This window comes from Acanthopagrus latus, chromosome 15 (assembly GCF_904848185.1).
Source record: "Acanthopagrus latus isolate v.2019 chromosome 15, fAcaLat1.1, whole genome shotgun sequence".
In the NCBI taxonomy this organism is placed as follows: Eukaryota; Metazoa; Chordata; class Actinopteri; order Spariformes; family Sparidae; genus Acanthopagrus; species Acanthopagrus latus.
Window position 1 is genome coordinate 10,102,910 of NC_051053.1, and position 27,678 is coordinate 10,130,587.

General features: G+C 42.1%; 2 protein-coding genes across 3 annotated transcripts; both read right to left on the reverse strand.

Annotated features, from left to right (window-relative positions):
- Positions 1 to 226: 226 nt before the first annotated feature.
- On the reverse strand, positions 227 to 10,637 carry LOC119033338 (stonin-1). The gene is made up of 4 exons (XM_037123292.1): positions 10,436 to 10,637; positions 1,973 to 3,886; positions 1,619 to 1,821; positions 227 to 1,519 (listed from the first exon to the last, which is right to left on the reverse strand). Exons 2-4 carry the CDS (start codon positions 3,807 to 3,809, stop codon positions 1,454 to 1,456), a joined length of 2,106 nt encoding a protein of 701 aa, XP_036979187.1. The 5' UTR covers positions 3,810 to 3,886; positions 10,436 to 10,637; the 3' UTR covers positions 227 to 1,453.
- A 1,591-nt stretch (positions 10,638 to 12,228) lies between these two features.
- ppp1r21 (protein phosphatase 1, regulatory subunit 21) lies at positions 12,229 to 26,109 on the reverse strand. 2 transcript variants are annotated; one of them, XM_037124482.1, is made up of 22 exons: positions 25,327 to 26,109; positions 24,200 to 24,268; positions 23,751 to 23,867; positions 23,391 to 23,492; positions 23,116 to 23,280; positions 22,966 to 23,024; positions 22,707 to 22,801; positions 22,407 to 22,459; positions 21,163 to 21,312; positions 20,826 to 20,927; positions 20,638 to 20,726; positions 20,422 to 20,558; positions 20,146 to 20,238; positions 19,559 to 19,686; positions 18,787 to 18,936; positions 18,110 to 18,202; positions 16,950 to 17,207; positions 16,515 to 16,550; positions 15,848 to 15,964; positions 15,106 to 15,204; positions 14,893 to 15,021; positions 12,229 to 13,821 (listed from the first exon to the last, which is right to left on the reverse strand). In XM_037124482.1, exons 1-22 carry the CDS (start codon positions 25,384 to 25,386, stop codon positions 13,792 to 13,794), a joined length of 2,331 nt encoding a protein of 776 aa, XP_036980377.1. In that variant the 5' UTR covers positions 25,387 to 26,109; the 3' UTR covers positions 12,229 to 13,791. The 2 variants fall into 2 exon arrangements, with proteins under 2 accessions (XP_036980377.1, XP_036980376.1); XM_037124481.1 differs by having other exon boundaries at positions 23,721 to 23,867; positions 25,327 to 26,108.
- Positions 26,110 to 27,678: the final 1,569 nt, after the last annotated feature.

A 27,678-nucleotide genomic window follows, 5' to 3' on the forward strand; every position in this document is an offset into this window, starting at 1 on the left:
ACTTAATGTTTATCAGACAGGCTACATTTTACAGCGTATACTTGGAACGTTTTTAAATGCCTTTGGTATTTCGGATGTCTGATGGATAGGAACAGAAAGCAGCCGCAGTGCATGTCCCATCTCGAAAAAATCTTGGATCCAGAGTAGATTTGTGGATTTCGCAATGTATGAGTTGTAGGTTCAGAGTTTAGTCTTGTGAACATCTGGGAAAAAGTACCACGAGTCATTCAGCTTTAATTGAATTTTTTACTCTTGATGTACATAATATCCAGCTTAAGCCAGGTACCTCATACATGAAAAGTCATCACTGAAGGCCTTGTTGGTCACTATGAAGCTTCACCATTCTTTTTTTTCCCCCATTTTTCTTCCATTTTTTTATCCAACCTATTCACAACCCAGAGGCAGAAAGATCACATAATAAAGGATTTGATTTGTTTAAATAAAAATTACAGTCCTCCAGAATACAACCTTGGTATAAAGCCAAATGTCCGCTTGAGGTAAGCAACGCAAGTAATGAGTTGTAGTACATTTGAAAAAAAGGAAAATAAGATACAAATAATGTTAGCATCCTATGTTGCATAGTATACTTTAGACCTCTTAGGCACAACGAGACAGTTTCCTCAACTATGAATCAATGAAGTACCTATATAACCTGTAACTGGGCCAAAAATGATTTGTCTGTTTGTCCCATGTTGATCAGAGTGTTTCATTGCCGAGAATGGCTGCCAATTGGCAGGCCTGAGTGAGTTCAACCAAATTACTGTAATAACTATGATTACGACACTTCAGACAAAGTGCTGCGCTGATGGACTCAGCATGACGTGACCCACCTTTACACCAATGTTTTTGTTCAACGAGGTAGTCCTTTAGCCCCAGGTTTTTATATTTTACGGACAGGTAGAATTTAGTACAAATGTGCAGGACTCCAACTTAAACTAATCTGGAAGTATTTGAACTTTGATGATTGCTGGGCAACAAAAGTGCCTGAACTTAAACATCTGCACAGAAAATATTGCTCATTACTTAAGCTGTTTATCTCACACAGCCCCTTCGGCATACACTTCTTAAGGCATTTCTTATTAAGCATGCCAATCATTCTGGAGGGCAGTGCAGCTGATGCAAATGCAAGCTTATATACAGAACTCATATGAACTGTAGTCAAACAGTTAATAAATCTATTAAATGTAAAGTGCTAGGCAGAAGGACCGTGTTAAATTGTTTATTAGATCTAGACTAATTCAGTCTCAGCTAAAGGATACAAAATCGGTTAACCTCCATAAGAATTACTACCAGGTTATGTGTAATTAGATGAATCTGACACCGGATATACGCAGAAAGTCCCTCATCACCCTCGTTTTTGTTCATTTTTCGTTATCCTTTCTTGTCATTTGTAAGATTTTGGCAAATATCTTGAACCAAAGGGATGATGTCCTCTCCAAAGTGTCTGTGATTATCACTGTGTCATACAGCCAGACTGCTTCTGTGATTCTGTTTCAATCCATTTCTTCTCAACTTCCACCTAAAAAAAAAGACAAAAATTAGATTAGTAGCACCAATAAATAATGACTGTTGTTGCGTGCACTGAGCAAGATACTATTCCCCTGTTGAAACATCTTACCTGACAATGGTAGCGTGTCCAGCTGGTCACATGTTTCTGTGGCTGGATGTCATTTGTAGTGCCCAGTGACTTCACCCTGGTCTGTGACACGACTGCGCCCATAATTTCACATTCCATTGTGACAAAAGGGTACCAGTCACTCGGGATCTCCTGATCTGATCCCAGCTCGAGCTTGCAGGAAAAAGAATGGGGATGATCGACTGCTGCAGAGGAGAAAACAAAGGTCGCTTGTAGTTAGAGTGTTACCCCACCGAGTGGCAAACATACTGTACATGCACTAGAGGCCACAGAGGAGGAGGCTGATGAGAAAATTATATATGAGGACTTGATTTTAATCTCTCAGAAATGTGTTACCCGTATTCTTTGCAGGCAGTCTGTCAATCCTCCACACGACGGCCGAATATACATTCTCGTACTTGACAGTGCCGACTGTCACCTGCATGACAGGCTGAGAGTCCGCGGCGCCGACAGCACCCAAGCAGGCGTTTCTGTTCATACGGGCCTTCAGCGACCTCTGTCGAAGTAAGGCCACTGTCTGCGTCACCTTTACCCACTCCCCCGGCACCGGCACACGGATCACTACATTCTCACATAGTGGGTACGTGTCAGACACCCCCATGGAGGCGAGGAAGGTGGCTGACATGTTAAGAAATGCCTGGAGCTCCACATAGGCACCTTGAACTGTGACCACAGCTTTGATTGAGAAGGGAATCTCCGTGCAACCCAAAATCATCGTCTTGTACCGCATCAGCTCCACCCTGCAGGCGTCAGGAGGTGAGAACTTAATCAGCCGGGACCTCTGGAACTCCATGTCATTCACACATTTGTGAAAATGGCAGTCGGCGATCTCCATCCACAGTTCCTCCTCAGACCCGTAGCTGGAGTCAAAGCGCAGAAGCCCGAGATCATTAAGGGCAAGAAAACAATCCCCTACTCCGTTCAGAAAAGCCAGACAGTGAATCTGGGTGAAGGCTGTCCGCTCCATGACTCCTCCACTCTTATCCAGTTGTACCCAGATGTGATCAGTGATCTGCAACGACAGCTCCTGCTCCTCGTAGTGCCGCCTCTGCTGATGGGGCACAGAGAGCTTGAAGATTTCCTCTTCCATGGAGACCACCAGGTCCTCCATCTCGTCATGTACTGTGGAGCCAAACTTGAGCAGCTGTTCTACCTCTGCCTCATGACTAACCTCTAGCTTAGGGTGGAAGCGCTTCTTTTCTGAGTACGAGAAATGTTCAACCTTGAGCGTGAGAACTTTGCGGGGTTCGCCGTAGGTTTCCAGTTTGAGATCAGAAATCCTACACTGAGGGAGGAGCTGGAACTCTTTGTATGGCTTCTCCAGGCCTTTCTCATAGTACATCTGCAGCACACCTCCCGGCAACAAGCGGAGATAGATTGGCCCCCACTGTCGAGAAGACATACGGTTCTTTTTTTCTGGAATCCTAATCATGACAGACCAGCCGTCTCTCTTCTGACTACGAAACAGACCCCGAGGTACGAACTGAGACGAACCCTCACTTAACACCTCATTATTGCAACTTAGTCGTCTCTCCACATTTTTTTCTGTTTCAGTTTCCTGGTCTGTCTCTGTTCGTAGGCCCTCCAGCTTGTTGCAAACATAGGAGAAAGAGCTCTGGAGTTGCGGAGGCTCGCTGCCATCTTTGGTCCGAATAAAGAAACGGGGTAGGCTGTTGTCAGTTTCTGAGTCTGAGGAGGAGCTGTCCACATCTGCGCTGTGTCTAGATCCATCCCAGAAGGGGTTATAGTGTCCTGAGTTCCCCCGGTATGAAGGGAAAGGGCTTGGTCCATCTGAGGTTTGACTGACTGGTGCGGGCGAGGGAGCAGAGGTGGGAGACGTGCTGGAGAGACTCCGGAAGAAGTCATTTTTTTCCCAAGTGTTGGGGTGAAATGGGGACGCACTGCTAGGAACCCCACTCATAGGAGTGCAAAAGGGCGTGTTACATGGTACACAGGAACTTCCACCAAGACTGGAGTGGCTTTGAGGGGATTCCAGGGAACTACTAAAGCTCCAGGAAGTGTCTCTGATCGGAGGAAGCACTAATTTCAGACCATTGGGACGTGGTACTGATGCTTTGATAACGCCTGGTGACTGTAGGGGCTTCTGAGGTGATGAGAGCGGTGTGTTGTCATCTTCAAACGTGACCCAGTTTGAGTGATTTGTGGAACACATGGCTGAAGGGGATTGAAGACCAGTTCAAAAACAAGAATTCCTTTTTGTTGAGTCCCCAACTTCAGAGGCCTTCTCCTCTGCAAAAAAATAAACAAGAATAATATGTAAACTTTATGTATTAAAAGTAATTTTTAACAGGAACACTTCAAGATACTCCAGAGGCAACACATATGCTCCTTATTAAAAAATTAGTTTGAAGTCCATTTAATCTTTGCAGTAGAAAGGAAAAAAAAAAGAGAGCTCCTGGGGCCATAACAAAATATATCTGCCTGAGGTATATTCAAGTTTAACCAGACTGAGAGACATGTTTATATATGATAACGTCACAATAAACTAATGCAGGGAAGCAGCAGGAGGTTTTCATTCAGTGACACCACAGAATTGAGCTCATATAGATTTATAAGCTTTAACAAGCAAACATTTACACACTGAACTGTCTTGCAAATAAAAACACAATCAGAATAGTATCAACCAATTTCTTTGTTGAGTCTCACGTGTTGGTAGATTCATAACTTGCCACCAGAGATATTTTGCCCTTTTCTTTATTTGTGAAATTTTGCAAGCAACACAGTAGAAAGATACAGCGAGTAGCCTCAAACTTCATTTCAGTAATTTGTCCTGTAGTGTTAACATGAGGAGTATTATTGTTGACACATTGTTACATGGACCAATATAACAACACCGTGATTCATCACGTACTGTAATTATATACTATACATTCAGATTATGTGCTTCAAAACCTGCCGTTGTTGCTTGAAATTGCTTGTTTCTATTAAAAATGACAAATTAAATGATTGTCATACATTGTGATATTAAGGTAATTTTTGTCATGCTGGACACATTCATGGACCCTCAGCATTAAGTCAGATTTTGTCCAGTAGGTACTTTAATGTGTGACAATCCCATACACCTCAGCTATATTGTTTCAAGCTTTAATTACCAAATATTATGATGCCAATGTGCTCAACTGAATTTCTGAACATTCGTGGTAAACGTTCCTCCTATTTTAACACCAGCATGTTAACAGTCATTGTGAGCACATTAGCATGCAGATGTTAGAATTTAGTATGTACAGACTCACACACGCTAGCATGGCTGAAGACTCCTTGTTTTCCTATTCTTGATGTAATTTATTAAACAAGTGCAGAATATGATGATGAGCTTTGACCTTCATTCTGAGTGCTGGAGGACTGAAGCAAAGCGTGAGATTAGTCTCCAGGGAAACACTCTGGAAAAACTGTTAATCGAAACCAAATCTGCACAACAGGAGAAAAATCACCTAGAGAACTATATAAAGCTATATAAACGTGATGTGTTTTTTGAAGTTCTTCCTGAAGTAGTCGAAGATGAAGAAAAAGCTTTAGAGAAATTGAAATGTTTCTGTTTTCAAAAGGAGTGATGGTATGAATGTTCTGGGAGTTCAAAGGTTTTGTAAGCAAACCGATAAGGTACATAGTTGGATTTTACACTTACGATGCTTTGATATGAGCGTAGCTTAAATATTTAATAACGAGCCTGCTCTAAAATGTGTGTGAGAAAAGTTAGCCATGGCGGCAAAGATCCTGCCTCATTAACCAGCAGGAAGTCAACCGTGAGAATCTGGTAATGTAGCGTAGCAGAGATAGAGGCAAAGTTGGTTAAATGTATATGGCCACCTTTGAAAGATTTATATCTGGTCTTCTTAAATATTAGACCCTTAAAAGATATTCTATAATGTTTAATGTTTATAGAGTGTGGGAAAATATTGCTTCACAATAATGGTATTCAGGATAATAAGCTGATGGGCGGAGAGAAAACATGTTGTTATCTATAATCATGCATTAATTTTCCTGCTAGTCAATCAATCTGGTGTTTGATGTGCTGGCAGCTCTGCTCTCATCTCATCCAGCTCGGAGGCCACAGAGAAGCCACATTCAAAATGCTGAGAGCTCATCTCCCCATAAAATTTGAAAAACAATAATTGAAAGCAGAAAGCCTCAATTATAGCCTTCCTCCTCCCTTCAAGATCACAGCCATGGTTAGTGTGAAGGAGACATCCAGTGGCAAGTTCCTCTGGCTATAAATAAACAGGGAACTGGGGGCTGCGATTCAGGGCACTGGATTGACATGTCTTCAGTCAAACACTGGAGAACATCTCTCTAATGAGAGGATGTTTGCAACAGCATGCGGACGTTTCCACAAGTTCGTCCCTCCTCTCCAACTTATAGAATCCCCCGGCTTTGAGAAGGATGACTTCTCCACGGGGGTTACTGACAGTCTCTCAGGCTCATTTCCAGTCTGCCGTCTCTTCCTGGGCTCTCCAGCCAGCAGTACAGGAACGAGACTCTGCTAAATCTACAGAGGACAAAAGAATACATTCCACACATTCCTCTGGGACAAGCAGCTTTGCACACAGGAAATACCAGCCTGCTCGATTCGTGTGAACTGACAACAAATATTATCATTATATCATCATTATCTCAAGTATCAACATTGCACCAGATATACAGGTCATAAAACCCTGGTTATTTATCTGTGTCAAACTTAACAAAACTGTTCCAAATACAAAGCCAGAGGATTAAGATAACCTTTTTATAGTCATTAGGTACTTTATAGACATATTTAAAAAGTATGATGAATTACTTTTACAGGTTTAATCTCATTTTTCATTGTTATCATCGGTCCAACACTCATGGGAGGACACCTCACAAGGTCACACACTTATTAAGCAATGCAAAGATGAGAAGTGGATTCCTCAAGAGCAACTCTATTCAAGAATCTCTTACAAACAGAGCTGAAATTAACCATTAATTTAATTGTCCATCATTTTCTCGATAGCACTGCTGCCTCACAGCTAGAAGATCGCCGGTTTGCGTCCCGGTTGGGACGCCTGGGATCTTTCTGTGTGGAGTTTGTATGTTCTCCCTGTGCAAGCGTGGGTTTTCACCGGGTACTCCGGCTTCCTCCCACAGTCCAAAAACATACTGAGGTTAATTGATTATTCTAAATTGTCCGTAGGTGTGAATGAGAGTGTGCCTGGTTGTTCGTCTCTATGTGTAGCCCTGCGATAGACTGGCGACCTGTCCAGGGTGTCCCCTGCCTTCGCCCTAAGTCAGCTGGGATAGGCTCCAGCCCCCCCGCGACCCTGCAGAGGATTAAGCGGCGTACATATAATGTGTACAGATGATGGATGGATGGATGGATTTTCTCGATCAAATCAAAAGAAAATGGGCAAAGTGTTTACCAAGACAATGTCTTATTTTGTCCACAACCCAAAGATACTCAGTTTACTGTCATGTAGGAGCAAAGAAACCAGAAAATATTCACATTTAAAAAGCTGGAAACAGAGAATTTAACTTTTTTTTTTTACCTTAAAGAATTACAAATAAAACGTAATAGCTGAAAACTCATTAATCAATCATTGCAGCTCTTCTTATTGATACTGTTAATGTTTGGTCATGCTTATTTTCAGGATCATAATTTTATTTTGGGTTACTACTAGAATTGAAATGGTCCAGTGCTGCAACACTGTATTCCCCCTCTGTCTGAAACCCTTTGTTTTAGTTCCTGTCACTTCAAGGCCCTCCCTCCCAAATACCCAGTCTGCTCTGATTGGTCAGCTCACACAGGCCTGACCCAGCACAGCTGATGACAAGAGAGAAGCTGTGCTAAATTAATAAATATGTGCCAACTAGCTGCTAGGCATTAAATTATGCAAATGTGTGGCATGGTGACGTGGATCAGAGGCGGGACTACTGACGAGGCGTTTCTCTTCTGTTGAAGAGAGGAGCTTCTGTTAGTGCAGACTTTAACCTTTTCAACTTTCAAGATCTTTTACATGCACGAGAACCTGTTAGACACACCGGAGAAAAGGCATTATACGTCTCCTGAAGATCAAAGCACTGAGTGGGCTAATCCCATGCACTATCTGAGGGTTTATCATCACTGATTATTACTCTGCTTCCATGAATCACTGCACTTGTGAAACCTGGAGCAAGCAAAATAACATACCCACCATTTCAACAATCAATTATAGTCTCAGTCACTTAATCATAATTACGGGGTCAAACTGAGTCATGTGTTGCAAAATACGGGTGCATTTATGGAGCTTTTAAAGAGGCCAGTCGGCACCATCAAAATTACATGTGCAAAAACAGCAAAGCTACTGAGAATAGCATGACAGCTTATTGCTAACACAGGCAATAACCATCCACAAAGAGGAACTGAGGATACCACCTAACAGGGATATGAGAAACCTAACGCTCAGCCTACTTCTTGACATCTGACATCTTTTACTGCAGTGAGTATAATGATTAGAGCCCAACCCAAGATATGTAATGGTGGCAGGACATTTTACAGTTTAACTGTAAACTTTATTGTCCAAAATGACACCGCAGTGCACTGAAACAACTGGGAATGTAATCATTACAAATGACCCCAAGCATCTTTTTCTGCATTATAAGCTCTGAAAAGACAGCACAAATACCAATACCTCTGTGGTAGACCAATATCGGCCTAATTACTGTATTGACAACTCTGACAGACAGGACAAGCCGCTTGATGACAGGAAGCCATTTTTCCAAAGTCGCCTGACACATGATGGCTGACAGGAAACTTGTGGTCTAAGAATAAAACTGCTGAATTTATGAAAAAGCATGTTTGAACTTGAACTTCTTGGACAGATGCTTCCTGATAGAAAAGAGTCAACTTCCTGTTGGATTCTCCCTGGACATATACACAGCAGAGTGGATCGTTTTCTTTGGAAGAGTGTATAAATAAACACTTTTAAAACTAAAACACTACCCCGTTTAACTTGACGAGAGTACAACTGTTGTGACCACAGGGACTGTAATCTGGTGCAGAGCTGAAAATGTGATGACCCATTTCCAGTGACAACACTGTCTGTAAAGTGAGCTCTACGCCCCGTCCAACAAAGTAAAACAGAAAGTTGCTGCTTTTGTCTCGTCGTACCTTAAACACTCTGAATAAATCGATGTTGTGGTAGCTGTGTACTTGAACACCAGGGCTGCCATTTCAGTGTGGAAAAGCACGAATGGAAAAAAAAACAAACAGTAGGAATGATTGGGAGAAGTTAGTGTCAGCTTCAAAAAAGTTTTCCACCATTTCTCTGCGTCTATTTACTCACGCAGTAGTGATTCACTCTGATCCCAGGCATCTTATTATAAACTCATGCAAAACATGAATGTTAGTCATTCAGAGTATCTTTGAAGACAGACTGTAACTCTTCAAAGAGGTGTCCTTTCCCTTACAAAGGGAAAAGGTGGATTCATTGAGCGATAAAACACACAGGTGCTTGAAGGATAAGTTCACCCCCAAATGACATTTCAGTCGTTAACCTCTCAACCTCATGTGGATGGAAAGTGGGGCGAAATTGTGCAGGTCACAGGTCATTCCTGGAGCTTCACAGCAAACACTGTCGCAGCATTTTCCTGAACAACCTATTCAGACAGAGAGTTGTTTAAAGCTATAAAAACAACTGCAAAAAGAAAAAAAACACCTCCAGAAGCCCAGAGATCCCAAATGTGATTCAAACAGTGTGCAACTGGTCGACAGAGCAATCCACAACTCCAAGAGCCCTGAGATCCCAAACTGATTTGAAAATAAGACATTCTCAACATTATAAAGTAAGCTCGACTGCGCATTGAGGCTGTAAATAACATCTTTTCAACTCAGTTTAGGATCTTGAGGCTTCTGGAGACTTTAATAACTCTGGGCAGGCTGTATGGAGCCGTTTTATTACTTTTGTCTGTTGTTATTTTTAAAACCACTTAAAACAAGTCTCCATCTGCTTCAGTTGTTTAGGAGGGTGCTGCTGTAAGGCTGATCTGCTATGAGACTCCAGAAGTGTCTTCACACTTCACCTGATGTTGCCAGTTTAATGACTTACATTAACATTTTTTTTTTTTTTTTTTAAATTAATTCAGCCTTTAACTCAGCACGTTCAGGGTTAGTCTGGGGCTTGTCATGTTTGCATGATACACACCTCAGCTACATATTGCTTCATGACATGACATTACTCGGCTAACTAGTTTGCTAACTTTATGTCGCTTGCAATCAAAGAGTTAATTAAGTGTCACTTGTTACAAGTCACTTGGATGAATTAGCACTTTGACACTTTGAAAACAGTACGAAAAAAATAAAGCCTTTCAATAAATGTCATCGTAATGTGACAATAAACTTCATCATTATTGTTTAAACACATGTTGAGCTATTCTTCACAATGTACTTTAGCGGCGTGGGCTCAGCAAATGCCAGACAAACACACGAGTCGCCGGTAAACAACTTGGGCTTTTTTCCTTTTTTTTCGCCCATAGCAACTGTGAGTGGAGGAAGAAAACAGTACCAGCATGCTGTCACCCACAACAGAGCCAGGCCCATGTCCCGGGACAGGGAGGCCCACTTCGGGGTCCACTCCTCCGCCTTTGTTTTGATGCGAAGCCCGAGTAAAGTTGTCGCTCTCCACTTTTTACGTGCGTTTCATTGAGCACGACATGCGCCATTCACTCATAACCGAGACTGACAACAGAGCGAGTCAGCGCCGCAGAAAGAAGCAGTGAGGTTTACTTAAACTCGTTTAACTCCCTTAAAAACACACCTGAGCGCAACCACAAGAGAGAAATACTCACAAAATGACAGAGGTAGTTCACCAATCCGGGGCATGACTCGTGTTTTAGCGGACGCGTCTGCAGCGCTGATGTCGACCGGTTTTCCTCAAAATGGCAGAGTGTAAATCCTGGGAGTTTTAGCGGCGCTGCTCTTCCCCTCCCGAGTTCACACAGACTGTCCGACCGACTGCGGGACACTGCAGGAATGAGCGGAGCCGCGCGCTGCGTTCACGGCCGTAGGAAATGTCGCCGTCGGGAGGCGGGCTCGCTGAACAGTCAGTAATAACGAGCCAGATTGTTATATCCTCACGGTTATAAATAAACAACGCGCGCACGCCTTTATGTAACGAGTCAAACTTGATTTAATCACTTTCAGAGTTGAGGTTTACAGCAGCGTATCAACTTTAACTGCTTACATTGCATGGTCCTCGAGGTAGACGCTGCAGGTCTCTGGGAAGTATCTTTGGGGTGTAGATCTACAGATCTGGCAAAGGATGGACACAATTCAGGTACTTGTACTTTAATTGAGTATTTCCATTTTTTGCAACTTTTCCAAATGTTCTACCTTCTGCTCCATTACAACTGTCTGACAGCTTAAGTTACTGGCTACTTTTCAGATTACAATACTTCATGTCAAGTGAAAACCACGCAACTGTGGTGATTAAGAAAATGTTTTGATAAACTTAGGGATTAAAGCCAGTAGTTTTGTAATTTGTAGTTTTGGAGAGGAAATTCAAACTGATCAATTTTAATATTTACATCATGCATGAGGTAATAATTAAAAAAACAAACTTGGAAGTATTTATTTTTTTCCATGACTGAATAAACAAGCTGTTCTCAGAGGAAAATTATGTCCCCAGAACACCATTTGAGTCTATTAAGGTGGCAGGGTCCGCCAAATAAAAAAAGTAAATTAGTATAAAACTGTGTCGTCCTTTAGTGTCAGTTTGTTCATTTAGTCGTGAAAACGAGGAGTGTTTGTTTTTAAGTTTGTTTAAGTGTAGTCAGTCAATGAAGGTCATTCTCTTCTGATTAAAATTCTTCCCCAAAGCTCCATATTGCACCTTTAAGTGTTCCACTATGAGTTGAGCAAAGTCTGCTGCCTCTTAAGCTAAATAAACCACTTTAAACCCTCTTGGATTAGCCGGAAATTGTACTTCAGCAGGGCCTGAAAAAAGAAGGCTGTTTTTCCAATCAAAAAGTGGATTTAAGATTATAACACAACACTGTAGATTAACATACATGCTCAGTTAGAACAAAAGGGGTTGCAGAAAAACCACCCCGTCTGTCCCTTTTTGTTTACTGACATCGTTGGAAGAAACAACTTCAAACTCTGTTCTGTAAAACAATTTCCCTTTGTAAGAAGTATAAAACAATTCATCACGTCAAGCAAGATATTTTGGGCGACCACTTTTCCTGCAGCCACTGAAAAGTAAAAACCAGAATGTGTTTCGTTACGAGCTCTACATTTCATCCTTAATGGTGTGAATCTCTTTAATGCACAAACAAGTGGTGGTTATTACTACTTGGATCCCTGAAGTGTACCAAGAGTACATTAAAGCATCATGCATTCAACTAAAATGACAACATGTTTTCCCTTCCGAAATAAAGTGACGGCATTAAACACTAATCTTCCAGCTCTCAAATATCCAGTTAAATAGTGTTGGCCTCATTTCCCAGTGGTTAGGGTGTGTTACAGGCTTTTTTTTTTTTCAAGTCACAGGCAATTTAAAATCCCAGTCTACACCAACTCCCAGGAATGCAGCACGAAGTCAGACAAGGATAATTACTAATGAATCGAAACACATCAAGCATTTAAATGTTCAACAAGCTTTTTTTTTATTGTGTTTCACATGTTTATATATGCTTTTGAACAGGTTACATTGTGAGAATACAAGTGGTTTTTAGTTTGTTTGATTTTTCAAAATCAGTTCCGGGGGCGTTGGCAAATCTTTGTAGTCAAAAGGTTTGCTGGCAGGTGTCGACTGGCAAACAGTGGGTTTCAATGAACTGCTCATACCGACTGCTGGGCTTTTTTTTTCTTTCATTTACCTCGTGTCACTACAAGCCAAAGAGCTTCTATTTAACTGTAAACTTTAACTGCACTCTGCCATGACTCATGATTCAGGGTGTCTGAGCTCCAGTTATAATATGGGCCAACCCCTCTACGACACTTCCCAGTAATCCAGCCTCATTATCGGAGAAACACACACTCACAAGAAAAACTGCAGACTCAGTTTCCCACATTTTGTGGAAAATAAAGATTTGTAACCTCTGAATAAATGCCTTTTTTGTATATATTTTGTTTAGAAATTATACAGTACAATTATATCATGATTTCAAACAAGTGTCTATTCACATTAACCCTTTTTTGTCCGTACATGTTACAACATGAATCAAAAGACCGTTGTGCCACATCAGGCTTCTGGGTGCACATCCACACTGAACTTTGGTGATAAAAACAACTATTCTGAGAGTAACTTCACAGGGACAGACTGACACCATATCACGAGCTCCGACTTGTCCGTCCTACATGTTTTCGTCTAGGTAAACACAGTGCTTCAAGGCAGACATTTTCTTTTCTTTTCCCCACTCCCAGAGGACTTTTTCAGAACTGAGGAATGAATTCAAGTGTGTTGTTCATTCAGGTTTTAAAGCCCTTCTTTACAGATGCTTGTGATATATACACACATACACATCAGGGGGATTTATGCTGTATGTAGACATACAGCATAAATCAACCACTTGCACAAATAATCCCAAATTTGATCTAAAAAAATCTAAGTGTAAAACAACGCTCACATGTTGTAAAGCCCGGTGCCACAGTCACAAAATGAGACAACACTCTGCACACATACAGCCACACCAACGTTTGCTCTGCTGGCCTGCTCCCACAGATAAGCGGTGAGTTTCATTTGCTCTCACACTTACGCTCAGCAGGAAAAAATACACACACTGGTCAACAGGGTTTGGTCTTCAAGTCTTAATTTCAGTGAGCATTATCATCAGTTTAACTTCCTCTGTCCTGTTTGAGGAAAATCTGCTTCTTTCCATATCCTGCATCAGCCAAAAGGTCAAGCAGCTGCTTCCGACTGCTTCAGAAAGCATTTAGAGCAAATCATGTAATGTTCTAACTGGTGCTGTGACAAGGAAAAGGGGGAAAAAGGATTCAGTCAAAAATGTCAAAGCTTTCGTACGGTTCATTTTGTATTGCCACTGGCTGACAGTGGAGGATTCTGGGGCTCATGTAGCCAGTCCTGGGGTTTGATGACAGTGGTGGTGTTGGTACCAGGACGCTGCTGGGAGGCTCCACAGACCAGATCTTCTCTCAAAGTGCTCTTGGGACGCCAAATGGAGCCAGAGAATTGAAGGCAGCACTAGCGTCCTTTGTTCTTTTTGGCATTTCCCTAAAAGAAACAGAAAATGCACACAATCGAGGTCAAGCTATCAAGTAACCGATGAACACAGAATTAAGAATGGACATCACAGAAACAAATTTAATCAGAAAAGAAAGATCTTCTTTTTATGCCTAAACAAAATAATCATAATCTCAGCAGTTAAAACAGTTATCATGACTAAGTAAACAATAAACAAACTGACCTTAAAGGACAACCCAATTTCATGCGGTATTACTTTGTTCATATTTGGCATCTGCCACCTTTCTACCATAAGCAGTGTTCTGGGGACCTCATTTTCCCACTGGGCAAAAAAGTCATACCTCTTTGTTTTGAATTTTAGTTCTTCTTTTACTTAGTATTATTATTTTTGATCAAAATTCAGGATTTTTTCCAATAGCTTGTGACCCACACTGGCAGCACCAGAGAGCTTCCTTCTCTTCCTTCATCATTCTCTCAAAGTGTTCACCATGCATGAACGTTCACCAGCCTTGAACCTGAAACAGCTATGTTGCTTTGCAGAGCGCCAAGTTGCGATAGTTCCGATTAGTTTTGCCCTCTGGATTGAAATCTAAGAACATGCTGAGGCTGGTCTCTAACCTTAAAGAGAAAATCACCACCTTCAGCTCACGGACATGTTCTGTCCTGCAACTACCCAACATGCGGCCATCTGTGTGTATACACGCAGGAACATGCACGCTTAGAGCAGGCCTCTCCATTTTCTGCCGCTTCAACTTAACGACTTCTTCAGATGGTTCGGGCAGGTGTTTTTCCCATCAGGCACGGCAGCAAACACAACACCACCGACGACCTCCCAGCTCACCTCGTAACTGACAGAGAACTTTACAACGTCTCATTTCACCGCAAGTCCTGAAAAGATACTTCACACTCCTTGAAGCCACTTGATATTTAACCACTCTTCTGTAGCGACGGAGCTTTTAGATTTATTTATATGGAGTGAAAGGAAGTGACAGCTGAAAACAAACCTGAGAGGAAGGGAAACATTTCAAAGGGCAGCATTTTTGACAAGAGCTTGAATAAAAAAGGATAGAGGCAGACGTAACAGAAATCCAAGTGTTGTACCTTGCTGCCTAGTTTGAGCGTGTCGATTTCCTCTCTCTGCTTGCTCAGAGTCTCATTCATGCTACACAGGTGGTCGCTCATCATGCTCAACTGGTCTTCGTAGCTCCTCTTCGTCGTAGTCAGCTCATCCTGCGTGAGAGCCACCAGAGTTACAATCTTCAGATTTGAAAGGGGGGCTGATGTCTATACTTAGAAAGCTCTTTGGTCTTTTACCTGCAAGCGCGTGATGTTCTGATTAGCACGTTTGACCTCCTCACTCAGAGTCTCCCGCGATTTTTCTGCGATGGCTAATCTCTTGGCCAAAGCTCGACACTAGAAAGGAAAACAGGAAAGTGAACAACTGCAGTCCCCTGGTGGGTTTGACACACATCCTCACACTCTACAGATCTTTTTCAACAGCTGCACAAAGGGAGATGTTTCTTGGAGTAATGGGTATATTTGAGGACAGCGCCTAAGGTAAATGCACAGTTTGGAAAAGTGACAGTTTAATACCTGAGACACTGACTCAACATCAGGTGCGTCCCTGTTGCTGTGACACAAAACGAGGATGACTGACACACCAGTTAGTCACAACGCGACAGGATGTCACTTAGACAAATATCTCCATTCAAATGAATCGGCTCCACAATGCTAAAAATATAAAATGTCACTTTCTCAGTAAGAAAGGCCACGCTTGGTTATAATGGGACTCAAGAACCATTTCCAAAGTACAAAGAGGAAAGAACAGAGAAACAAGGTTAAGTTCTGGTTCAGTCTCTATGCTCTCTGTTCTCAAGCAAATTAAAGAAGCAGACAAAAATAGCTAAGGAATGATTATAAGAAAGAACACGAGAGGGAACAGGTCAAGTGACTGTTCTGCATTAAGAGTTTCCATATCTCTTCCCAGATGACATGCGATGTTCGAAACTATGCTGAGAAGCAGTTACTGAGATAAACAGTGATGTGAGAGCTTCACCTCAGAGTGAAAGTGGACAGCTTTGCTGTCAGAAATCTGCAGCTGGGTGGTGAGCTCTCCCACTCGTGCCATGTAGTGAGTCTTTATCAGCTGCTCCCTGGAGTCCTCGTCTCCCACCTGCAAACACAGACACAACATCCAGCTAGATGAGACTTCTTCCTTCTGAGAAGTATCACTGTTTTGAAAAATGTATGTACATTTTAATGATGGAACTCTTCACTTCAAGGCTAACTCCACCAATTTTAAACATTTAAAGTGTGTTTACAGGTCATGGGGATAAGCACTTCGTTGCTAAATTGCATTGTGGGTAATGCAGACACCACGTATTGTAAAGGACGACAAATTATATATCGATATCTCACGTTCTGCTGTATTGATTTTGATCATTTGTTTTTAAACTGTCCACAATGAGTCCAACAGTGTTATGGACCAGTGGACAGCTTTTCAAAATCTCGAGCCCCCATTACCCATCATGCAACCTAGCCACTGAATGACATCATTGTAGGATATTTATCAGATTACGTGTAGCTCCCTATGGAGCCACAAAAGGCTTTATACTACGTTTTATCACATATGCAGTAGTATGCCCCAAAACCTATAAACACACTTTTATGTGTAAATTGCTGAAGTTACCCTCAAAAAATTAGAGGAGGGAAGAAATACTTACATGCTCAACTGTAGGTGTTGTGCACAACATGCCAACCTGGTGACAAAGAGAAGGGAGAAAAACATGTTGGGAAACTTCCATTACAGATCAGATAAATAAAATCCACTTCGAGCCCAGGCAGGCCTCTCACTGCTAGGATAAATAGCCATGCAAGAGATAAAAGATAATACACAGAGGCAAACAGCTCTGGATTGTGACTGCACTGTGAACCCTGCACCGACTTGCATAAACAATGGTATTCATCGTTTCTGCTGAATCAGTGCATTGGACGTCTGAGTTTTATTAAGCAAAAACTTACTCAGCGTGGGAGCTACGAGAAAAGAACAATAATGCGCCCTTTGTTGAAGCAAATCAGACACCAGTGAGCGCCATGGGCAGAAAATTTCCTCTGCAAGCGAAAACTAACGAGCACAGCAGCCAGCGGAGGGACCGTACCAGGCTGGTGCACAGCGTCGTCTCTTTCCCCACAGCTTTCTGCAGCTCTTTCTCTGCCTCCTCATGGCTCTGTGCGAGCGTGCTGGCTGCAGCTGCCTGCGAGTTTGGACTTCCTCCTAGAGCCGCCGTGAGCTGCGCTTCCAGGTCTGCAATGCGCTGGTTCTCCTTTTCCAACCGCACCTTCCCCAGCTGGGCCTCCAGGAGCCAGTGCTCCTTCTCCTGCTCCAGCCGGGCGATCTTCTCCTGGCTCTGCTGCACCTGCAGGAGGCCGACGGGGAAAGGAGAGGAGCGGACAGTGAGCTTGTGGGAAGAGGGCTGAGTAAAGGTTGAGGGGAGTGAAAGGGCAGCAGCATTTAGGATGAAACCGTATAACAAAGTAGTTTGTAATCCTGCAAGCTTTGGTTTTCTTAAATCACATTTTTAATCTGATGAAAGGAATTAAAAATTACACACGGAAACAAATATTCTTTTAAGAAGGAATTTGAAAAAAATGTGTTCATGGCCCAGGTCTTTGTTCCTTCAAAATCTGGAGGCTAAAAATGATAAAAGCCCAACGAGCTTCATGTTTACATTTACATTTTATGAATTTATACTTTTAATAGTAAACTTGGTGCTGAAGTGACACTTTCAAATGGGCCGTAATGGACCAAAGGACACATTCACAAGAAGAAAAGAGAAAGAAAACACTTTCTCAGAACAGAATATGCACAGGCACACTGCCCAGTCTTCTCCACTCTACACACCCTGTCCCTAAAGAGCAACTTGTTAAACGATTCCCGTACTTTTGTGACCAACATTTCCAATATCCTTGTATTTTCTCACAAACCAGTGCTGCTGTTGTTCTTGTTTCCATGTTTCCCAGGATTTCCAGTTTGTTCTTTAATCTTTATGTAACCCGAACAACACAAAGCCACAATAAACATGTGGAAACATTTTCGACTTTATCTCTGTGTTATTATTCTTCAGCATTTAGGGCAACCAAAGCTGGCTGACACACTGACTCATACATGATTACATTGTCCACAGCTGACTGGGAGCCTGGCTGCTGCTCTTGGCCAGATGTAATCTCTTTAAAGAATAATTGTCAAAATCTTTTAATTAATCAATTCTAAACAAACTGAAATGGTTTACAGAGAGAGTTTTTGGGTGGCGCGTCATACCTGCTGAGTGAGGCCTTCTCTGCTCTCCGTGGAGCTGGTGAGTATACGACGGTTTGACAGGGCTTCTCTGTATGGAACGGACTGTGGCCTGGGCTGAACAAAGACACAGAACGAGGAGTATTGTCAGAGAACGCTCTTATATCAGTGAAAAAAATCGCGTATGTAATGGTACAAACTTGATCAGTACAGCATCATAATTCAAGTACTTTTTATTATAAAGAAAGCTAAACAAGAAATGTAATCATAAAACCAAAGAGGCAAAAAACATAATACAGCTGAAGTGGAGAGATGAAACCAGATAAAGCAGATGAAATTATTCATTATAAAAGAACATTTTAGAAAGCTACTTAAAAGTCATTGTCTCAACAGGCAGAATGTACCAAGTCTGGGAGCTTTAATAGTATATTTATGTGGTGTCAGATTACTCAGTAGCAGATTTGCGATAGTGCCCTCTCAAGTTGGGAGAACAACTCAGAGAGAAGCCGTAACATTTGGTGCATGTCATGCCATTTTTCATGTCATATACCAGGAAATATGACGAACAGAAGTACGTGAATATTTCTTGTTGATGATAACAGAATTTGCATTAATTCAGGTGTTGCATATCATTTCTGTACGTTGTTTAAATACTGTAAACAGCTTGTTATGCATCATCCAAACTCTCTCGGCACACCAACCTTTTTGATAGCGTGCATGTAGGCAGCTGCTTTCTTTTTGTTGGCCAGCATGCTCTCTGCTTGCAAGGGGTTGAGAGTGACTGTGCCACCTCTTGGACTGTAGCCTGGTGATGTGAAGAAGTCCAAGTTGTTGCTGAAGAAAGTGGCAATCTGCAACAAAACATGTGACGTGATGTCTCATATCATTCACTCAAAAAAAAAAAAGTCTCTCGCTCGAGAAACACTAATTATCATCTACATCTCTCAAAACTCAGCATTTGTGTTTAGCCTCAAATTAACTGGTGTGTTTACAGCAGAGAGATGATTGCACCGTCAAGTGTCCGGGATGATAAACGTCTGAGCGACTGAGCCTTTTTCGCCTGCAGAGATGATAACACTCACAATGCAGCTCGCTCCACACATTGTATGCCAGCGCGCTATTCAATGCTGCAACCCACTGGACTGTGCCTCCCATCGGCAGGCACATCTCAGCCAACGGTTCGCTTGATTCACAAAGAGAAGTCATTTATCCCTCTGCTCTGACCGGGGAGCAGCTGTACAAACTGTGATTTGGACAGTATCTTTGAACATTTAACCGCTGCACACCTGAGTCCTGCCATTCAGCGGTATCGCATTAGTGGCAAATTACCAGCGCGATCCAGTTGCAGTGAAAACTCGTCGCTACACACCAATTAAGTTTTTATGCATTACAGATAACAAATACCACATGCTGTTTGGACATACGATATAGGAGATATAAACCCAACTGCTGTCTGCCCCCTGTTGGCTGTACCTTGCCAGTGCTGCTGGTCAGCGAGCCCAAAGACCCAAGCAGGCACTCTGAGGTGGTACAGAGCTTCTGGGTGATGGTGGGGAGCTCCTGCTCTAAGCCAGCCTTCTGGTTGTAGTGCTTTGACATCTCTGCACAGGTAGAAAGGGAAAGGGGAATCCGTGTCACAGACATTCATGATATTTTCATATAGCGAGTCTTTTAGTGTTTATTTGACCAAATTCACCGTCCCCACAAGAACCAAGACAAACAGAATGGTACTAATTGTAACATATATAACATGAACACAATCCCCCTTCTTATGCTAAATGTGCCAATTACATAAAAGTGACTCTTCTGTGCCAGAGAGCACAAAATCATACTTCCCTCCGAAGTTGCGGTGTGACAGACGCTACACTGAGGCCTCTGGAGATTTACTGTTCAAAAACTGAGCTGGTGGGTATTGTGAGGAAAACAAAAAAAAGTTTGACTTTTATGAATGGCAACAGCAGCTGAGGGAATGATTGTGCTGACTGACACAGGTTGTGAATGGCTCCCGGTAAAACAAACAAACAAACAACAAACAAAAAAAGGCTCACGGTGCTGCTCACCTTTAATGGCATCGTGAAGACTGTGTAGGCAGGCAGCCAGCTGGGTGAAGACAGCTGAGGTGCTGCTCGGTGGCATGGCATCCTGACGAACACCTGAGACACGTTGTTTAATGAAACGGGCAGATTGTATCACTTCACAGCACCCTTTTTCTTTCACGAAAAAAACAGACTTTAAAATACAGAGCAACGTGAGTTTTTTCAGGCTTGCCTAAAAAACAATTCAACCATATGAAAATTTGCAACATCTGGTATGTATTTCTGTCCATGTTTACTTACTAGGTAAGGCCAAAATGTTAATGTAGCTCTGCAGTTTCTCAAACACAGAAGTTACTCTCTTCATGTCTCCCTGCAGCTCCTGGTTTTTCGCGGTAAGTACAGCAGTACAAAGAGGCGCCTCGCACTCTTCTTCCAAGCTGAAAGGAGAAGAGAGGATAGTCATCAATAGTCTGCTCCACTCCATTTTGACATCGCGCACACACAAGCAGCACTGACCTTTTCAGCTGGTAAGGAAGAATCTTCTGCAGAAAGTGGGTGTACGAAGAGAAATTATCAGCGAAGCTCTTCAGCTTGACCACAGTCTCCTTCAATATTAGGATGGGGGAAAAAAAAACACAGTAAGTAGTTGATTATAATCAGGAATAATGAACAAGCCCACCATGTCCCTGTCCAAATACACTCACCAGCACTGTGACTGTGTCCTCTGTGATGCTTTGGTGTAACTGCAGAAAGCTGTCCTCCAGGGGGCGCACATAGGCTGCGTTCTCATGTAGATACTGAGAAAACTGTGTAGAAGGAGGAAGTATGCTTCAATTCAAGTATTTACAATTAATACCACGCACTGTATTTGTAAAGCCACCGCCAGTGTTAAATATCACATGAGTTACTGTGTAGACGAAGCACCACTTCATGTTGAAAACAAGTGTTTTTTCAAGCAGGAGTCTCGTTCCTAATGACCCCTAAAAAGTACTGCACTCTCCAAACTTTCGAGACTTTGTATGAACCCTGTGGATGCCTCACCTTCTGGTTCAGAGGGGAGATGGGCTCAATGGAGGAGTCCCGAGGATAGATGTGCACTCTCTGTTCTGTGTAGGAGTGGAAGTTCAAGAGTGCGGCCACGAGGTCCTGAATGAAGCTCAAGGCCTGACCTGCCACGTCCCGGGCTTTTAGCTACAACCACAGAAACAAGACACAAGCTGTGAGCTTAATGTTTAGGTCTATTTACTAAAACAATTAAGCAGTTTAAACTAATCTGTGACGTATAGCTCTGAAGTCATTATTAGGTCAAATCTACAAACTTTCTAGCATTTACATTTTACAGACTGGTTTTGTTTCTTTGTTTTATACGATAGTCATTTAGAAGTCCTTGGGCTGTGGACTGTACTTGAGTTCATCATTTTGGGCTTAAGGACAAGGTAAACAGACATTTTTCATAATTCCTTACACTTTATTGACCACTTGATTAATTGCTAATGAAAAATAATCTGTAGCTGCAGCCCTATCTACCACTATTACTGAATTTGCCGAATTTTTATAACCACGGTGCTTCTATCACCAGGGTGTTTCATGTCACCACCCCACCTTTGTATTTTGTGTGGCGCATTCACATGGGTGCAAAGTCCATATTGAACTAGTTTAGTGACATTCACCTGGATATGATGTCAAAGCTCCACGTATCATTAGCTTTCAGAACCAAAGCGACTGCAAATCAAGTGGAAACTATCCAAATAATGTGGGTGCTGGTGAACACAGTCCCTACAAATGTTAGAAGCATAAATACATATTTGCAGCTCATTTGGATAATGTAAACGATGCTGTACTTGAAGATGACTAACCCAGCTGAAAGTGTGCAACTCAGCTCTAAAATATATTAAATCATGTGGCAGCTGAAGAACAGATGCTTCACTTCTGAAAGTTGATGTTACACAAGGTATTGGCCTCACATCCAGGAGATATTGTCAGTAAATTCAAATAAGATAACACTTTGCTTATCCTGTGTGAATGCGTTACACAAAACACAAACGTGTAATCTCTAAATCACACGAGAGCCCCTGGTAATTCTAGTCCTTTGCAAACAGGGCTTTAGTGTTAATGTTTCACAAAACGTTAAAAAAGTGGGTGTGAGAAACTATAACTCTGTATTGTAAAAAGAAAACAAATTTTACAATTGCTGGTGAAATACAATCATAGCTTTAAAAGCAGTAAACAACGCCAACAGACACAAGTATTCCCATAAAACAAACTGGGTTCATGTTCTCTCTCACCTGGTGCCTTCGATTGTGTGGCGGCACATTTAGGCTGTTGTAGTCACTAAATTCTGCAGAGTACAAAAAAAACAGATCAGAGGTTTAGTCCCAGCACTTTATATACTCAACAAACATGACTGAAATGTTTAAGCCTCCTGCCTCCTTACGTGCAAAGTTACAGCATGGTGCGGCATTACACTATTTACTCCTGGGCAGGAGACTGTTATGGTATCACTGACAAGACACAAATGTTCTCATATAGATGTATGCTCTGTAGCAGATCGTCTCTGTCCAAGTGGCCCCGTGCCAGATACTCACTGGTGTCATTGAAGGGCACTTTCTCCTGGATAACACTGCTGCTTTGTTTCACCTGTCTGTTCAGCTCCGACTGGCACCGTCTCAACTGCTGCTGACTACGTAGAGGGAAAAAAAAGACGAGAGTTTAAGAGATTGAATTATGCATTTTACTTGGTCAATTAACTCTAACACGGTACACAAAAATGCAGAGCTGAAACAATTGGATTAGTTGTCGACTCTTAAATCACTTCTCAAAGGGTGAATAAAAAGAAGGATGTACCACTCTTCTGTTCGCATTCTGCACTCTTTTGCTTCCCTCTCCAGGGTCTGTGCTTTCACCTATCAAAAGGAGACATACACAGATTTAAATAAACCTTATTGATGCGGACAGTTACATCACGTACCCCACTTTAATCCTGCTCATTCTCACCTCTAAGCGCGCTTTGTCACTCTGCAGCCGCTCGATTGTGTCTATGTACTTAGCGGTGAGTCCGTCCAGGACAGTCTGGTGCTGCTCCGAGTCCTTCTCCAGCTCCTGCAGACGCCCCCTCAGCTCGGCCTCCTGCCTCCTGTGCTGCTCGTCTGCCTCGTAGAACTAATGACAGTCAAGCAGAAAACAGAGCCGTCACATGCATGGCCTCCCCAGTGCATTGACTAGAGCAATGACAGCACGTTACAAACACAAACACAAACACAGCTGCTTACTTGGATATGAAGCCGCTCGTTTTCCTCGATCTTTTTCTGGAGGTCCTCGTCAAAAACACTCTGGGTCTCCAGGCCATGCTGTGAGGGAGAGTCTACTTTACTCTGATGGAGGTGGAGATAAAATAAGGGCTGTTAATCATGGCCTTTTGACTCCATAGAAATTATTGTTTAATCATCGTTTTTGAAGTTGCAAATTTCATAATTACTTGTAAAATTGGTGTGTCTGCATCAGATTCTTTTTTTTTTACCATTGCAAAAAAATTACACAATACATCCTGTTCCCTCTTCCTAACTGCGCTGCCCCTCCCACTGATCATCCCTCATGATCACCTTCCCCTTTTTGCTCTTGGCTTCACTGACAGCGAGCTCCTCCTGCAGCAGCTCCACTCTCTTGGCCAGCTGTTGGTTCCTGAAGCTGAGGCTGTCCATCTCCTGCTCCTGCTTCCTCAGGCTCTGGTCCCTCTGCTTCAGTTGCTCCTGACGAAGACAACAACAAACATGTGTCAGGCATAAAAATATTGTGCGGGCTTTCTTTTGAATGAACGCATCGAGTAAATCAATGATGAGAACATTGCTCTGTGCACGGTTGCAGAACGCAGAGTACTTGCTTCGACTGCGAAGGAAAAGCTAGCCAGCAATCTGTGCAACTAACTGCAGTACTACAACAACTACTTGTAAGATCTGACGGCCAACTGGATCTGTTAAGCAATTCTGAAAACACTTCTCCTTTGACCATATTCACTTGATGATGTACAGTTTATGATATAATCTGGATTCAATCATTGTTCCTGTTCTATACATCGGTTTACCTTGAGGGAGACGGTGCTGGCTTGTTCATCCACGACTGCCTTCTTCAGCACCTGGTTCTGGGCACGGAGCTGTGAGAAACACACAGGGGAAAACGTGGTCAGTGGTCACGACCCAGATAAAAACGGATGAACAACGCAGCGTGGATGCAGCATCTTCAGCTGAACTTGCATCTCTGGTATATGCTTGTGTGTGGTTGTCATTATTTCATTTCTCTTGTTCTGCATAAAACTTAATGCTCTGCTCTACTGTATGGCCAGTGACCTTTACACACATGGCAGATAAGTGAGCACCACCGCCATGTTTTTGACAGTTACACAGTCAGCGCTTCCTGGGCAGGATACAGCACTTGGCTAAGGGGGAGATCAGAGTTGAACAGGAAGCGGCACACACTCCCCGTGCTGTCAGCTGACACCGACACAAAGGGCGCACACAGCCCACAGGAGAAGGCACAAACACAGACGCCACTGTCACTTGTTGACAAATCATTAACCTTTAAAAGCTGTGTTTTTTTTTTTTGTTTTCAATCACTCTCAGCCATGACAGCATTCAGACATAAACAAACCACATAAAGCACAATCCTCTATCATATCCGGTCTTATGTCACATCAGCGTACACTCAGGTACGCCTGGCTTATTCTGTCTTTTGAATTAAGTTAAAGACTACCTTTGTGACAATTAAATACATTTTAATAAAATAATTTTTCCACTATTAGCTACCTTGACACACACATGTACCAGTATGTCACAATATAACCACGTCTTCGATTCTGGCCACACAGTTGTACCATGTAGTTGAATCAACAACACTGAAAACACGTTATAACTTTATTGAATATGGGATTTACAGCAGGCTAACTTACAGTTTTATACTAAAGTACCAGAAGTTGAAGACTAAAGTTTAAGTGTCTTCACAGTGACAAGCGGTCTGTATAGTCAGGCCCATTCACTCCACTTAGTTCAGGTGTCTCCTATATTAGCTAAATACGTTCGAGCACCATTTGTCAGTGATGACAGTTCCAGTAGCTAATGCTAATAGCGCAACTGGGAGCTTCTGAGTTTCATTAACTGTGCATTCAACACAGTCAACATGCTTTACTTCAACAACAATGTGAGGCGGTGTATTTACCTTGGAGTACTCCTGTGCCAGCTTGCTGTATTTTGTTTGCAGGTCTGTAACGTTAGCCATTGTTGCCTTGAAACGTTATCTCGTTGAAGCCAGTAAAAAACGGTATCTTAGCTGGCCCGGCTAGCTGACGACTGCCCCGGTTAGCTTTACCCGAGACCGCTCTTCACACCGCCAGCTGCTCTAAATATCCCGGACAGACAGGGTGAGCTGTAACCTGGCTAACTCAGGTTAGCTAACTCACTGTTATCACCAACTAACTACTTCAAGGCGGCTTGTGTTGTTACTTGGTAAAGCCGACCACGGATGCATTGTGACAGAGGACTGGTAATGAGCCACAGAGAAAGAACTGATCGCGGATCATCTGATTTACGCTGATTTCTAACCATAAAGCCGGATGTTATCCCCACTTGACAGCAACGCTTTTTTTTTTTTTAGTTAGCACTGTTAGCGGCGCTAGCCTGCTAGCTAGCCGACTAGACAGCTAGCTATGTAGCATAACAAATCCCGACAGCGAGCAACACATGTAGGTCATGTTATGTGACAGCAGCCGGGTGACCCGCCCAGTCCGCAAATCGTATTAAGGGCCGGGTGCAGCTTATGCTAAGCTAGCGACACAGACGTGTCAGTCCGTTCATGTGAGGGAATACTTTCATTTTCTAACCCGCAAAATCCTCCTCGAATGAGATCCGAGCATAGACACAAGCTCACGGGTCAGAGTTCAGACAACACGGAAGTGGTGAGCTGCTGGGAACATGGCGCCGTCTAGTGTCTGGAGACCTGGAGAGGCACTTAGTAATAGCACAATGCAAGAAGTATTTCAATTTAATGTTACTTTATACCTAAAATCCACAAGATTCCAATGGGTATTATTATTTAGTTTTTAACTCCAGTGTATTTATCTCACATTATGAGGTGTAGATAACTTGGTTATCAAACACAGATGCTACATTATTAAAGATAAGGTAAACTGCTGTCAGATGGTTCAACACCAGTAACCCTTAATGGAGCACCATGAGCACCTACTTATCTTGCACTACTAACTACTTCTACCTCTGCCATCTTGTGCAAATATCCTGTGCAATAGTACTGTTTTTTTTTTGGGGGGGGGGGGGGTTACATATTCATATTCATACACTGAGTCGGTTTATTTTCAAACACTGTATTTAAACACAGTATATATTTATGCATCCAACCTTCAACAAGGCAATACTCTGACACTTTATTTAAATGTATATGATGCACATTTTTGTCTCCTGTATATAATGCACATAAAGTCTAGTCCTTTCTAAATTTTATCTTTTCTCTCTTTTCTAAATATTTTTTAGTATTTCAAGTTTTGTATGTCTGTCTACCTGCTACTGTGACAGGTGAATTTCCCCAGTGTGGGATGAATAAAAGTCTAAAGTCAAAGTCTAAAGTCTGTTAAACTGCACAGTGGTTATTAAAGTGAATGTGTCAGTAATAATACTCCAGTAATGACTTTCAGATAATAATAAATAATATGACACTTTATTTTTTTACTCTCAGGCATGACTAGTTTTAGTTAAATTGAAGGAGAACTAGATTAGTTTTGCAGTTCTAAGTATGTTTTGCCTTTATGAGGATATTATTTACTTTTCAAGATTTTCTATATAATATCATCAGAACTTTAAAATCATTAATACTTAATTGATTCATACATTAAGACAGTAACCAGTAGTGGTAGTAGTGCTCATAGAATAAAACTTTCACATACATTGATTCCTGTTAAAATGGGTTTGTTTTAGACGTGACCCTACCTTTGCATGTTCTTTACCCAAACTTTAACACTGCAATGTGACTTCAGCTACAAAATGTATGAAAATTATTTACAGTTCTTGGCATCGGCATCATATGCTGTTACTGTTTCCTCAGCTCCATAATCATGAAATTATGCACATTAAGGGGGAAATTTTAGTTCAGAAAGGGGTACACTTTTTAATATTACACCAGTGATACCCTAAACTGCAAGTATTTGTAGTTATCCATCCATTTGCTTGTACATGAAGATCTGATTATGATATGAGTAATACAGCAAAGGAAGATGCTATTACTGTCAGATACTTTCCTTTTAGCAAGACCTAATGCCAGTTACAATGAAGTGCGGTGATGTCACTGATAAATTATTCACGGTATGTGGTGTGTTAATAAAAATAAAAAAAACAAGGTCAGAAATCACAAGTGAGTTGTAGCACTGTGAAGGATGGCCTCTGTGATTTCCTCTTTAAAGCGCACATGACCTCGTTTAGACTGGAAGTGAAATGACATGCTGCTAATGCAGCCATCGCTGCTCAAATCCTACATGATTAATTTCACCTAATCCATAATAATCTC

Excerpts from the sequence above, each read along its gene's own strand:
- LOC119033338 (XM_037123292.1), bottom strand. The coding sequence starts at position 3,809 with ATGTGTTCCACAAATCACTCAAACTGGGTCACGTTTGAAGATGACAAC. Across the intron at positions 1,822-1,972 it reads ACTGCCTGCAAAGAATACGG|CAGTCGATCATCCCCATTCT; the intron begins GTAACACATTTC and ends TCTCCTCTGCAG. Across the intron at positions 1,520-1,618 it reads GGACACGCTACCATTGTCAG|GTGGAAGTTGAGAAGAAATG; the intron begins GTAAGATGTTTC and ends CTTTTTTTTTAG.
- ppp1r21 (XM_037124481.1), bottom strand. The coding sequence starts at position 25,386 with ATGGCTAACGTTACAGACCTGCAAACAAAATACAGCAAGCTGGCACAG. Across the intron at positions 24,269-25,326 it reads TGGCACAGGAGTACTCCAAG|CTCCGTGCCCAGAACCAGGT; the intron begins GTAAATACACCG and ends TGTTTCTCACAG. Across the intron at positions 15,022-15,105 it reads AGAACATCACGCGCTTGCAG|GATGAGCTGACTACGACGAA; the intron begins GTAAAAGACCAA and ends GCTCTCACGCAG.